Source organism: Rhinopithecus roxellana, chromosome 5 (assembly GCF_007565055.1).
Source record: "Rhinopithecus roxellana isolate Shanxi Qingling chromosome 5, ASM756505v1, whole genome shotgun sequence".
Classification (NCBI taxonomy): Eukaryota; Metazoa; Chordata; class Mammalia; order Primates; family Cercopithecidae; genus Rhinopithecus; species Rhinopithecus roxellana.
Window position 1 is genome coordinate 67807798 of NC_044553.1, and position 14360 is coordinate 67822157.

General features: G+C 49.6%; 1 protein-coding gene across 6 annotated transcripts in view; it reads right to left on the reverse strand.

The window, feature by feature from the left end:
* The window catches only part of IVD (isovaleryl-CoA dehydrogenase), a 34140-nt gene extending 24402 nt beyond the window's left edge, over nt 1-9738 (reverse strand). For all 6 annotated transcript variants that reach the window (XM_030930020.1, XM_030930018.1, XM_030930017.1 and 3 more), the window contains exons 1-8: nt 9485-9738; nt 7755-7844; nt 7495-7546; nt 4394-4563; nt 3846-3939; nt 3508-3644; nt 1865-1961; nt 29-122 (exon numbers count right to left, since the gene is read on the reverse strand). In XM_030930020.1, the coding sequence (XP_030785880.1) occupies nt 29-122; nt 1865-1961; nt 3508-3644; nt 3846-3939; nt 4394-4563; nt 7495-7546; nt 7755-7844; nt 9485-9628 (878 nt within the window). In that variant the 5' untranslated portion in view covers nt 9629-9738. The remainder of the gene's footprint in view (nt 1-28; nt 123-1864; nt 1962-3507; nt 3645-3845; nt 3940-4393; nt 4564-7494; nt 7547-7754; nt 7845-9484) is intronic.
* Nucleotides 9739-14360: the final 4622 nt, after the last annotated feature.

Sequence of the window (14360 nt, forward strand, 5' to 3'; positions counted from 1 at the left end):
CCCAGCTTCCCCCAAGCCTCACACTTACCCGAGAGGCCCCCCGGCCAGCACCAGCCGCTCCAGGTCCAGCCCACTCATCAGCACGTAGACACCCTTATTCTCGTGGCCCAGGATGTTGGCAGCTGCCAGGATAAGTGCTGGTCAGAGGGAGAGAGCTGTCCACAGCCTCCTCACTTTTATCAAAGGTACTAGATTTGGAAACATGGCTCTCAAGTAAGGCACTAAAATATGTCACTTGACCTTTATTCAACCAAGGTTCCAGGTAAAAGAAAAGGATCAAGTGAACCCCTTCCAGTCAGAAGTGGAGCTGCCAGGACCCCACCCCATCCACAAGGCCAACCACAAAGCCCAGCGTTGTTAGATCTTTCCCTTCCCTCTCTGGACTCCCTTGGATGGGAAAGAAGAAAAGTTAATTGGTCTAGAAGTCACCCAATCCCTCCCTGACTCTTTCTACACAGGCACCTATAAAGAAACCAGAGAATTACTCTTTGCCCCAGGTGGAGTCAGCTCTGGTCCAGTGTCACCTCCCTGCAGGGTAGTCCACGAAAGCTTCTTTGTCCGGGAGACAGGCCATTCAGAGATAGTAACAGAAGCTGCTGAGCACCTCTCCACCCAGTAAGCCAGACTGGATGGCCTTGGGAGGTGTGGGCAGGAAAATGAGTTGACACCACTGACCTGCCTTTAATGCTAGTTGAATTTTTTCCTGTCAACAAAGGAGCTGCACAGGTTCCCCTCCCTGGATGCTCCCTGTAATTAAAGCACACTTTTTTGGGCTGTCAGTGATAGGCATGGTATATGGCTGAGGCAGACAGCAAACCCAACTGGTGATCAAATCCATGCCCCTGGTCAGGCGCGGTGGCTCAGGCCTATAATCCTGGCACTTTGGGAGGCTGAGACGGGTGGATCACCTGAGGTCAGGAGTTGAAGAGCAGCCTGGCCAACATGGTGAAACCCCATCTGTCTACTAAAAATATAAAATTAGCTGGGCGTGGTGGTGTGTGCCTGTCATCCCAGCTACTCAGAAGGCTGAGACAGGAGAATCACTTGAACCCAGGGCGCAGAGGTTGCAGTGAGCTGAGATCGCACCATTGCACTCCAGCCTGGGCAACAAGAGTGACACTCCATCTCAAAAAAACAAAAAAAAATTAGCTGGGCAGGGTGGTGCGTGCCCATAATCCCAGCTACTCGGGAGGCTGAGGCTGAGGTGGAGGCTGCAGTGAGCCGAGATTACGCCACTGCACTCTAGCCTGGGTGACAGAGCCAGGACTCCTTCTCAAAAAAAAAAAAAAGAAAAAACCCAAACAACAAATCCATGCCCCTGGTCTGGTTAGTACATGACGGCTGCGCTGGCTCTCCCACAGTGCTCCACCATGTCACATTTCAGTTACACCTCGGGGGAGAAAATACTCATACTCAAACAGAACTGCCTTCTCTTCACTGAGTCTGGTTTCCATCAGTGGATTCAGATGTTTTTTTTTCTTAGCATCATTAATGCTACAAATGAATAACTCATTTTTAAATTTTTTTACAAAAATGTGAGTTAATGAGTTACTTACACGCAGTGGACGGGCAAAAGTACAGGAAGACTGAAGGACATCAGTGGGAAAGGGTAGGTCTGACCCTTCTCTGGCTACTGAGTACAGACTCTATGCGGAGCGTGTGATGCCAGTCAGGCATGCCGCTGCAGGGCCCTGGACAGGAAGGAGTGCTGTCCCGCAGCCCCAGCTCACAGCCTAGCCACGTGTCACTGAAGAGCTAACAATGCCAAGCCTGTCTAATCCAGAGGCTTTCTCAGCTTGAGAACAGCCAGATCAGCCTGGAAGGGGGTCAGGAGAGGGGCTCCCCGATTCTCGGTGCTACTTACCAGGAACCTTACAGTCTTCAAAGATTAGCTCACAGGTGTCAGAGCCCCTCATCCCCAGCTTGTCCAGCTTCTTAGAGGTGCTAAAGCCAGGCATACCCTTTACAGGAATCAAAAGGCAGTCCTGGTTACAGATTAGCCCCAAGGGGGCCTGTACCTGCACAGCATGGCAGCATCCTAGTCCCATGCTCCCCCCAGGTCCTTCCGGTGCTAATGCCCCAGACTGATCCCAGCCTCCTCTGCCACTAGCTTGTGTTCTCCCCAGTTCTCAAGGGGACAGTTCTTTCTCAATGATATGCTCAGTTCTCTGAGCCCTCCTGACCCCCCTGGCCTTATTTCCCTCCCCCAGGGGACATTACTTCCAAGACACTGTCACCAGCCCGGTCAGTTCCCTTATCCTCTGTTTTCTCCTGTCTGTACCCAAAGGGATCCCACTAGGGCTGAACTGAGCCTTCTGTGCTTTGACCTGGACTACTGGATTGCAGCATGTTTTGGCAAGTGCCCAGCAGAGTGCTGTAACATGCTGCCCTTCAACCTATAATGAGGAGGCCGCCACGCAACCTTGAGATTTCCAATCTCAGCCAGGTCCCTACTGCTCCAACTCTAGACAGCTACTTTCCCCCTCTCTATGGAGGGTACCGCAAACCTTTACAATACTCGCTCGTGAAACTCTCTGCCAACTCCCCCACCTGTGGCCCCAGCCCTCACAGGGCCCCTGGCTTCCTCCTCATGATCATTAGGCAGGTGGTTCCTGCACCATCACCTGTAACCCATCCTTCTCTCTCCTGTCCCCGCTCACCATTGTGTTCTGCCCACTCATTCCCAGACGCCTCAATTTCTCCCTGTATTTTCCTTTTTCTTCCCTTTTTTTCTTTTTTCTTTTTTATTTTTTTGAGACGGAGTCTCGCTCTGTCGCCCAGGCTGGAGTGCAGTAGTGCGATCTCCACTCACTGCAAGCTCCGCCTCCCGGGTTCACGCCATTCTCCTGCCTCCGTCTCCCAAGTAGCTGGGACTACAGGCGCCCACCACTGCGCCTGGCTAATTTTTGTATTTTCAGTAGAGCGGGGTTTCACCATGTTAACCAGGGTGGTCTCGATCTCCCGACCTCGTGATCCGCCCGTCAAGGCCTCCCAAAGTGCTGGGATTACAGGCGTGAGCCACCGCGCCCCCTTTTTTTCCCTCCTGACCAAAAACTTTGCTCAGTTCTCTCTTTCCTAAAAGCACACCCAAACTCCTAACTTTTTGTTTGAACTCCTGCTCTGCTTCCTTCTTGCTTTTGTTGTCAAGGCTGTTGCAGGGGCAGTCTCCACTTATATCCCACCCATACCTCAGTCTCCCACGGCCACACTCATCAGGTCCACCAATGTACCCTGACTGTCACGTCCTGACCTCCTTTCAGTCCTTCCCTTTCTAGACCTCTTTGTGTGGCCTGGCACTGAGGACGGCTCCACTGTCTTCAGAAGTGACCCATCTGCCCTGGACTTCCTGGTTACCCTCCTTGCAGTTTGCTCTCTGCCTCATCCCCACCTCTGGGGGCCTTGCAGAACACACAACACTGATTGCATTTGAGATCAGGGAAGGGACTATCTCTGGTACCACTGTCAGGAGGCAGAAGCCTCCCTGGCCCTACACGCATCTATACTCACCTTCTCTACAATGAAGGCCGTGATGCCCCGAGAAGCCGGCATAGCAGCCAGATCCGTCTTGGCATAGACAATCAGGACGTCAGCATCAGGGCCATTAGTGATCCAGAACTTGTTGCCATTCAGGATGTAGTGATCTCCTAAGGGCAGGATGTTGGCTATTTGCTCAAGCCATCTCGGCCTGTCTCAGCCAGGCCATAGACCTTCTGCTGAGCAAGTAGCTGTCCAGCTCTGAGAAAGTTCTGGAAACCCAACAGGGACCACCCCCAATTGTTGCTCCCTCACCCTGATAATGTCTGAACTTCTGCCCACTTTGGCTCCCAAGTCGAGAGCGGCCTCACCTTTCTTTTCCGCTTTGAGCTTCATAGAGACAACGTCAGAGCCTGAATTGGGCTCACTCATGGCCAGGGCTCCGATGTACTCACCACTGGTCAGCTGCAAGGAAAACCCCCAACAGGCCTTGTTACAACCTCGGAGTACTCTAGAGCAGCTCACTGATACTGCTGCTTCCTGTCCACATTACACCCCTTCAAACTTCTCAGACCAGGGTATCGGCAGAGTCCTAGAAGTCGCTTCTAAGAAGCCCAATGGCTACAAGGCTGAAAATGCCTCTCCTTTTTCCATTCCCTTTGCAAAGGAAGCTAGTCCTACTCTTCATTTCTTAGAGTTCTCTTCAAATGTTTTCTGTCTGTTGTTCAATGCAAGAGATCTGGTCCTATTTTTATTTTTGGCTCAAATATTTTAAAGCAATCCATGGCCCCTTCCTAACCACACTGGGTTCATGGCAGCATGCTACAGAAAGCAGGTCTCACTGGCCCTCACCAAGGGGAGACAGTGCCTTATAGTTGGCACTGTGAGATTAGCATGTATTACATTTCTATTTCCTTACCTTTGGGAGATACTTCTTTTTCTGGGCCTCATTCCCATTGCGCACAAGCTGGTTGATGCAAAGGTTGGAGTGGGCACCGTAACTGAGCCCCACTGCTCCAGAAGCTCGGGATATCTCTTCCATCACCAGCACATGCTCCAGGTAGCCCAGGCCAGAGCCGCCATACTGAACTGGGAGTGGTGTGGTGAAAGGGAATGGAAAAGGCAGCCCAGATTAAATTGGGATATTCCATTTGTTGGCAGAAGGGAAACACCTTGTAGCACCTATTCCAAATTCCCTCTAGCAACAAGAATAAGCTGATGCCACAGACCTGCTTACAAGCTCACTGGACTGGTTTTGCCTGCTGCTGCTTGTCAGCTGAGGGGTGATTCAGAAGGCAATCATTGCAACTCCTGCTTTATCCCAGACAGACCTCTTGGTGAAGATACGTGAACAACCTGAGCACCCACTACTCAGAAAGTTACAGAAATGCAGAGGCAGATGAATAAATGAAGAAAGAGGGCCTGGAGTTTAACAGAGAAAAACAAAGACATTGGGATGGAGGTGGTATCCAAAGCACCAAGAACAGATACAAAGCCAGAGGATGTGATGTGTCTGCAAAAGGCCTAAAGAAGGTGAGATTTTATAGCATAGGGCTGAACCCAAAGAAGCAGGACTGGTAACAGGACAGGAGAGCCACAGCCTCAGGGACAATCTTCAGGTGGGCTGTGCAGCAGAGGGAAGATGAGATGCTGGCAGAGAATTTCAGAACTCCTCATAAAATATACGGTTTTTCCTTCACAGCAGATCCAAACTCAAAGTGGCTGGGTCACCTGATACCACCCCCAGCCCTGCTGATTGGGCCAAGCCTAACAAGGTCCTATACACATGTTCACTCTGACCAACAAGTCAGGCTTGTCCTCGGCTCTAAGGAAAGCTTGACCTGCCCCTACAACTGCAGGAAGGAAAGTTTGAAGGCAGGTGACATTAGAAACAGCCACCATGACATCATGCAGAAACCAGAACTTATATCCGGCTTTCTTTTTCAGGTTCCCTAGAAAGAGTTTTCATCGAATTTTTTCTTTTTTTTTTTCAAGAGGCGGGCTCTCGTTCTCTTGCCCAGGCTGGGGTGCAATGGTGTAATCATGGCTTACTGCAGCCTTGAACTCCTGGGCTCAAGTGATCCTCCTGCCTTGGCCTCCCCAGTTGCTGGGATTACAGAAGCCCACTACCACACCTGGCCATTTTCATCTGATTTCTAACTGCCTCTTTCTTCCATAAAATACAATCTGATTCAGAAGCATATTGTCTGCAGGGAGTGGGGTACATAAACCCCCAAAACACAATAGGAGAGTCTTCCTTAGGAGTGACCAGCAGCCTTTCCCCCGATGCTTTTACATTAAGATGGTTGCAATTAATCTTTAAGTGGTTTCATTTTATGAAAGATGATGTAACTTTCTAGGATGTAAGGAGAAGTATTGGGTTCCACTCATACTCTCATGCCCAGAGTGAATACAGGCCGAAGCAGGTTGGGCTTTTTTTTTTTTTTTTTTTTTTTGAGACGGAGTCTCGCTCTGTCGCCCGGGCTGGAGTGCAGTGGCCGCATCTCAGCTCACTGCAACCTCCGCCTCCCGGGTTCACGCCATTCTCCTGCCTCAGCCTCCTGAGTAGCTGGGACTACAGGCGCCCGCCATCTCGCCCGGCTAGTTTTTTGTATTTTTTAGTAGAGACGGGGTTTCACCGTGTTAGCCAGGATGGTCTCGATCTCCTGACCTCGTGATCCACCCGTCTCGGCCTCCCAAAGTGCTGGGATTACAGGCTTGAGCCACCGCGCCCAGCTTTTTTTTTTTTTGAAATGGAGTCTTGCTCTGTTGCCCGGGCTGGAGTGCAGTGGCGCCATCTCAGCTCACTGCAACCTCCACCTCCCAGGTTCAAGCAATTCTCCTGCTTCAGCCTCTCGAGTAGCTGGGATTACAGGTATGTACCACCACGCCTGGCTAATTTTGTATTTTCAGTGTAGAGAGGGTTTCTCCATGCTGGTCAGGCTGGTCTCAAACTCACAACCTCAGGTGATCCGCCTGCTTCGGCCTCCCAAAGTGCTGGGATTACAGGCGTGAGCCACTGTGCCTGGCCTAGGCTTATCTCTTTACTGGGCACTGCAAGCCAGGCTGGGCCTCCTTCAGAGGTTAAGAATATCCAAACCAGGCCGGGTGCGGTGGCTCATACCTGTAATCCCAGCACTTTGGGAGGCCAAGGCGGGTAGATCATGAGGTCAGGAGATCGAGACCATCCTGGCTAACACGGTGAAACCCTGTCTCTACTAAAAATACATAAAATTAGCCGGGCGCAGTGGCGGGTGCCTGTAGTCCCAGCTACTCGGGAGGCTGAGGCAGGAGAATGGCGTGAATCCGGGAGGCGGAGCTTGCAGTGAGCCGAGATCATGCCACTTCACTCCAGCCCGGGTGACAGGGAGACTCCATCTCAAAAAAAAAAAAAAAAAAAGAATATCCAAACCAGAGCCTGCCAGATCCCTGCCTTCTCCCTCCAGAGAGCCTAGTAAACACATCATCTGGCCACCTCACCTGGAACCCCAGATAGACATCTCTCTCCCCTGCCCACCCCCCACCCTACTCCCCCTGCCATCTGCTCCCAAATGAGCTCCAAGGTGTGGGCAGAAGAGGACACAGGCAGTCCCTGCAGGGACACCCTGCCCGGAGTGCTCCTGCCGAGAGGCCACAGGTAGGACAAAGCTTATAGGGATTAGGGGAGGCAGTAGGACTGAGGTACCATGAAGACAGCCACTTGATCCAGAGTTTTCTAAACTTCCCAAATCACCTGGGTGAGCCTGTTAAGTAAGCAGAGTTCAAGAGTTGGACTGATCCTGATCCAAGTGAGCCACAATGACCAAGTTAATCCCTCTGCCTTCTCCACATCACTGTCTAATAAAATAGAAGAGTGTTCTGTTCTCTGGGCTGACAATCAATGGGTGCTTTCACAGGTCCAAAAGATGCAGTTCTGGGTTTCTTTAAACACAATCTTTCCCTTCCCTTCCTGCTTCTTTTGGGAACTATCTTAAAAGGCACACAAGAAAAGTTCTCTTTAGGGAAATACACTATACTCACCAGGGGCTGTGATGCCCAATACGCCCAGGTTCCCCAGCTGCTTCCAAAACTCCTGCCAACAGAATAGAGTGGAATGAGTGTTGAGGGGAAGGCAGCCAGTCACATGTGGCTGGAACAATGAGACGCCAACACTTCAGAGAGAGGGGCTGCATTCTTAGGGAGGCTTCATTTACCAGAAAACTGCGTGAGCTCTTCCAGGCAGCAGTGAAGCTCAGCCCCACTCCCAGACTGCCCCCCAATGCCCAGGCCTCCCAACTCACTCGCAGGTTCTTGAACTCATTGCTGCGATCAATCTCCTGCGCCTTGGGGGCCAGGTGCTCCTGAAGGAACTTAGCCATGGTCTGACGAAGCTAATAGGAGAGAAGTAAACGGATGCCACTGCGGAAGGCATCTCCACTACCAAGGCACACTCAAGAGAAAAGGCCACAAGCAACTTCACCAAACAGCATCGGACTGAAAGTGAGAGGCCTCAGTAGTTTATGTCTCCTCAGAGATGATCTTCTTTCTTAAGGTCTTCAGCCTAGATAGCTTGATGGTAATTTTTAAAATGTCACACCCTATGTAAAAATCATTCCATTGGTTTCCACTATACTTAGAATGAAACACAAGCTTCTCACCCAGGTCTGCTAGGCCCTGCAGGAGCTGACCCCAGCTGACTCTCCCAGCTTCCCCAGCACCTTCCCACCTCCCACCCTCTGTGCTCCAGCTGCATTCCAGGCAGCCTCAAGATCTCAACAGTTGTCAGCCTCTTTCAAGCTCCTGAACCTTTGACTAAAAGGGACTGATTACCCAAAGAGATTAGAAACTCCTCTTGGTGGCTGGGCATAGTGGTTCACGCCTGTAATCCCAGCACTTTGGGAGGCTGAGGCAGGAGGATCACCTGAGGTTGGGAGTTTGAGACCAGCCTGACCAACATGGAGAAACTCCGTCTCTACTAAAGATAACAAATTAGCCGGGCGTGGTGGCGCATGCCTGTAATCCCAGCTACTTGGAAGGCTGAGGCAGAAGAATCACTTGAACCTGGGAGGTGGAGGTTGCGGTGAGCAGAGATCGTGCCATTACACTCCAGCCTGGGCAACAAGAGCGAAACTCCGTCTCAAAAAAAAAAAAAAGAAAGAAAAGAAAAGAAAAGAAAAAGAAAGAAACTCCTCTTGCCAGGAAAGCTTGAGAACAGGGATTGAACCCTTTCTGCCTGAGGTGGTTCATGGAAGCTCTGAGCGTTCGCTGGCTGTAAACATAAACTATGGAGTTGCTGGGAGGCTCACACCTCCACCAGCTCCATCCAGCCTCCAAGTGAAGCCTCAGGAAGGACTCTGGTTCCGCTCCATTTGTAAATACTTCTTCGTCTTCTTCTTTTCTATTTTTTATGAGATGGGGGTCTGGCTGTGTTGCTCAGGCTGATCTCAAACCCCTGAGCTCAAACAATCCTCCTATCTCTGCCTCCCAAAGCGCTAGGGTTACAGGTGTGAGCCACGGTGCCTGGCCTTTAATTGCTTCTTTCAAGTACTTGTTCAACTTTGTGTTTTGACCCAATGGGCTGAAGAGCGATAGGAGAGCTCACTGTAGCTTTTTAAAACCCTCAAACTGTTTATACAAAAAAGACTCCCTGGTGATTACGATGATCACCCAGGTGCCAGAAGCATATCTCAGACTGTTCAGGTTAAGTGAACTACATACAGATTGAGGGCCCTTGTGCCACAAGCAGTAGCCTGGCCAATCCTCCACCAAAACACCATCGGTCTCCCAGGAGCTCTCCCAGCCTGGACTCCTCTCTACTTCCAGCAGTACTGCCCTGCTGTCTCAAATCTTCACCCCACAGACGTCAGGCTGAGGTCAGAGGACCGGCCCGAGGCCGGAGGCCCCCCATCCCGCCCGGGCGCTGGCGCTCCCAACGGCCCACGGGCAAAAGCCAAGGCTGGGTGGACGCTGGGCCGATGGGGACCATGCAGGAAGGAGACCTTGGGGCTAGGAAGGGGGTCAGTCTCCTCACCTGCCTCTGCTCTTCGCTTAGCCCGTTGATTGCATCGTCCACCGGTAAAAGCGAGTGGGCCCGCTGAGAAACGAAGCCGGCAAGCGGCGGCCGCAGCCTCCAGCTCGCCACACGCCAACCCAGCAGCCGAGTCGCAGTCGCCATCTCTGCCCTGAACCAAGAGCTTGAGCTGCTGCTGAGCCAGCTCTTAGCTCCACCAATCCAGGCTTCGCCGACCCGCAAACCGACGAGGGGGTGGGTCTGCAGCAGCCAATCACTCTAGGCGGCCCGCCGAAGGCGGTGCTGCCCTTGGACCGCACCCGAGCCGATCAACCGTGATCGCCCGCCAGCTTCCAGCCAATGCAACGGCTGCAGGCCGGGTGGCCCTGCCCTGAGCGCTAGAAATGCTGGCGTGCTCCCTAGGATGGGTGTTTTTAGGGGGGTAGAAGAGCAAGTGTTTTTTTTTTTTTTTTTTTATCTCCCTGTGTTGAAATAGCAGCCCCTAACTGCGGAAATCTCTCTGTGGGAAAGCAAAGTGTGGAAACAGCAATCAGAAAACTGCCCACGTGCTCAGTAAATTAGTCAAGCATCTCTGGAATAATTAAGATCGGAAAAGTAGTGCTTGCTCTAATGTGCACACTGCTTATAACTTAGTACACCTTTCTTTATTTGCTTTATTATATGACAAGGTTTGTAGATTTTGATTCACGGTTTTGGTGTGTGTGTGTGTGTGTGTGTGTGTGTGTGTGTGTGTGTGTGTGACAGAGTCTCGCTCTGTCGTCCAGGCTGGAGTGCAGTGAAGTGCTCTGTCGCCCAGGCTGGAGTGCAGTGATGCGATCTCGGCTCACTGCAAGCTCCGCCTCCCGGGTTCACACCATTCTCCTGCCTCAGCCTCCCAAGTAGCTGGGACTACAGGTGCCCGCCACCACGCCCGGCTCATTTTTTTGTATTTTTAGTAGAGACGGGGTTTCACCGTGTTAACCAGGATGGTCTCGATCTCCTGGCCTTGTGATCCGCCCGCCTCTGCCTCCCAAAGTGCTGAAATTACAGGCGTGAACCACTGCGCGCGGCCTTGATTTATGTTTTATGGGAAAGGGGTTATTAAGGAGTAGCTGCCTTCCAGATTGGAGACGCGCCTCGATTTACAGTGGGGTTACTTCTCGATAAACCCATCGTAAATGGAAAATATTGTAAGTCAAAAATGCACTTTAAAAATACACCTAGGCCGGACGTGATGGCTCACGCCTGTAATTTCAGCACTTTGGGAGGCAGAGGTGGGGAGATCACGAGGTCAGGAGATCAAGAACATCCTGGCTAACAAGGTGAAACCCCGTCTCTACTAAAAATACAGAAAATTAGCTGGGTGTGGTAGTGGGCGTCTGTGGTCCCAGCTAGTCAGGAGGCTGAAGCAGGAGAATGGCGTGAACCTGGGAGGCAGAGATTGCAGTGAGCCGAGATCGCGCCACTGCACTCCAGCCTGGGCGACAGACTGTAAGTTGGGGACCATTTGTATTCAATATGTGTTAAATATTAAATGGTACATATTTACGTATTATACTATATATGTTAAATAAGATGTATTAAATAGGCTGGGCGTGGTGGCTCATGCCTGTAATCCTAGGACTTTGGGAGCTTAGGTGGGAAGATTGTTCGAGGCCAGGAGTTCAAGACCATCCTGTGCAACATAGGGAGACATTGTCTCCACAAAACATTTGAGAAAACAAACAACAACAAAAGATGTATTAAATAGTAAATAATATGTATTTAATACACCATAGGAATAACAGTCAGGACTTAGAAACACGGGTTTGGGACACAGGGAAAGGAAGAGTGGTGAGGGGAAAGAGGAGAGCTGATGGAATTAAGTCTCTATTCCCTCCCCACTTGCTCTATTTACCTCCTCCATGTTGTGTCAATGTTCTTTATTTTTTAAATTTAATTAATTAATTAGAGACAGGGCGGAGGGGGGACGGTCTCACTATGTTGCCCAAGCTGATCCAAAGGCTCATGTGATCCTCCCGCCTTGGCCTCCCAAAGTGCTAGAATTACAGGCATGAGCCACGGAACCCAGCCGAGTCAATGCTCTTGAACAACTCATCTCAGGTTGGTACGCTGAGTCCAGGAACGGGTCTATGCAATCCCACTACATAGCTGTGGGACTTTCAGCAAGTTCCTTAGATCTTTTCAGTCGCTGCTTTATCCTCTTTAAAATGAAAACAATACCAGCCAACTTTAAGGCTATTATGAGGAATAAAGGCGATTGCATACTTAATGATTCAGCACAGTACTTGGCACATTGCTCTCATTTTCAGATCATTCATACCACATCCAACTTCCCTGCACCCATTCCTCAGCTTCTAACTTACCCCCTTACCATAATTTGAAGTCCTATTGAGAAGTTAACGCCCGATCATAGCACTGCTTTTTTTTTTTTAATCAGGTTGAAATTAATTTTTTTTTTTTTTTGAGTCAGGATCTCTGTCACCTAGGCTGCAGTGCAGTGGCAAAATCATGGCTTACTGCCATGACTGGATTCAAGCAATCCTCTGGCCTCAGCCTGCCAAGTAGACGGGACTACAGGCATATGTCACTGGCCTAATATATATATCTATACACATATACATACACACATATATACATACATATATATATGTATATATGTATATTGTAGAGATGAGGGACTCACTATGTTGCCCAGGCTGGTCTCAAACTCCTGGCCTCAAGCAATCCTCCTGCCTTGGCCTCCCAAACTGCTTGGATTACAGGCATGAGCCACTGCACCAGCCCACCTTTATTAGTTTCTTGAATATTCCAGTATTTTATGTAAATACAAGCAATTATGAATATATATTCTTCTTACACTTAACAAAGTATCTTGGAGATCTTGGCATATCACTATGTTAAGAGCGTCCTCTTTTTTCTTTTTTTAAAGACTATTCCACTGTATAGACACACCATAGTTTTTCTTCTTATGAATGAGGTGGAGGATTTTTTCATACAGAAAGCCCTTATTTTTCTGTGGACTGTCAGATCATGTCCTTTGCCTATTTATGTGTTGCACTGTTGGCACTTAACTCAAACCTACAATAAATGTGTAGATTCACTGGAAAAGAATCAGGTCTGAGAGGAAAGACTTTGAGCTTGTTTTGGGCACAATTATGTTTGAAGCACTTTTGAGTCATCTTTTTTTTTTTTTTTTTTTTTGAGATGGAGTTTCGCTCTGTCGCCCAGGCTGGAGTGCAGTGGCCGGATCTCAGCTCACTGCAAGCTCCGCCTCCCGGGTTTACGCCATTCTCCTGCCTCAGCCTCCTGAGTAGCTGGGACTACAGGCGCCCGCCACGTCGCCCGGCTAGTTTTTTTGTATTTTTTAGTAGAGACAGGGTTTCACCATGTTCGCCAGGATGGTCTCGATCTCCTGACCTCGTGATCCGCCCGTCTCGGCCTCCCAAAGTGCTGGGATTACAGGCTTGAGCCACCGCGCCTGGCCATGAGTCATCTTAAAAAGTAATGTGGGCCAGCCATGGTGGCTCACACCTGTAATTCCAACATTCTAGGAGGCTGAGGCAGTAGGATCACTTGAGGTCAGGAGTTCGAGACCAGCCTGAGTAACACAATAAGACTGGTTTCTACAAAAAATTTTAAAAATTAGCCAGGCATGGTGGGTTGTGCTTGTAGTGTCAGCTTCTTGAGAGACTGAGACTGGAGGATGGTTTGAACCCAGGAGTCTGAGGTCACAGTGTGTTATGATCAGGCCACTGTACTCCAGTCTAGGTAACAGAACAAAACACTGTCTCTAAAAAAAATTAAAAACAGAAAATAAAGAGATTAACAAAATTAAACTGGGTGCTGTGGTACATACCTGTAATCCTAGCTACTGAGGTGGCCAAGGTAGGAGGACTGCTTGAACCCAGGGGTTGGAGTCTAGTCTGGGCAACATAGCAAGAGCCTATCTCCTAAAATAAAAAAAGATTTTAAAAATTGATAGGCCGGGCGCAGTGGCTCAAGCCTGTAATCCCAGCACTTTGGGAGGCCGAGACGGGCGGATCACGAGGTCAGGAGTTCGAGACCATCCTGGCTAACATGGTGAAACCCCGTCTCTACTAAAAATACAAAAAAAAACTAGCCGGGCGACCTGGCGGGCGCCTGTAGTCCCAGCTACTCGGGAGGCTGAGGCAGGAGAATGGCGTGAACCCAGGAGGCGGAGCTTGCAGTGAGCTGAGATCTGGCCACTGCACTCCAGCCCGGGCGACAGAGCAAGACTCCGTCTCAAAAAAAAAAAAAAAAAAAAAAAAAAAAATTGATAAACCGCTAGCAAGACTTATCAAAAAAAAGAGGAATTGCAAATATTTGATATCAAGAATTAAAAAGGGGACGGCTCTCAAATCCTACAGATATGAAAAAGATAAGGATATTTTGAGCAATTTATGCTAATAAATTTGATAATGTGGATGAAATGGACAAATCAAACTGACACAAACTGACATAACAGAAAATCTGAATAGTCCTATATCTACCAAATAAATTGAAATTCACAATGAAAAACCTTCCATGAAGAAAACTCCAAGCCTAAAAGACTTCACTAATGAATTCTTCCAAATACTTAAGAAATATGGGTATAGGCCGGGCACGGTGGCTCACGCCTGTAATCCCAGCACTTTGGGAGGCCGAGGTGGGCGGATCACGAGGTCAGGAGTTCAAGACCAGCCTGGCCAATATAGTGAAACCCCATCTCTACTAAAAAGACAAAAAATTAGCCGGGCATGGTGGCAGGCACCTATAATTCCAGCTACTTGGGTGGCTGAGGCAGGAGAATCGCTACAATCCAGGAGGCAGAGCTTGCAGTGAGCTGAGATCACGCCACATCACTCCAGCCTGGGTGACAGTGTGAGACTCCGTC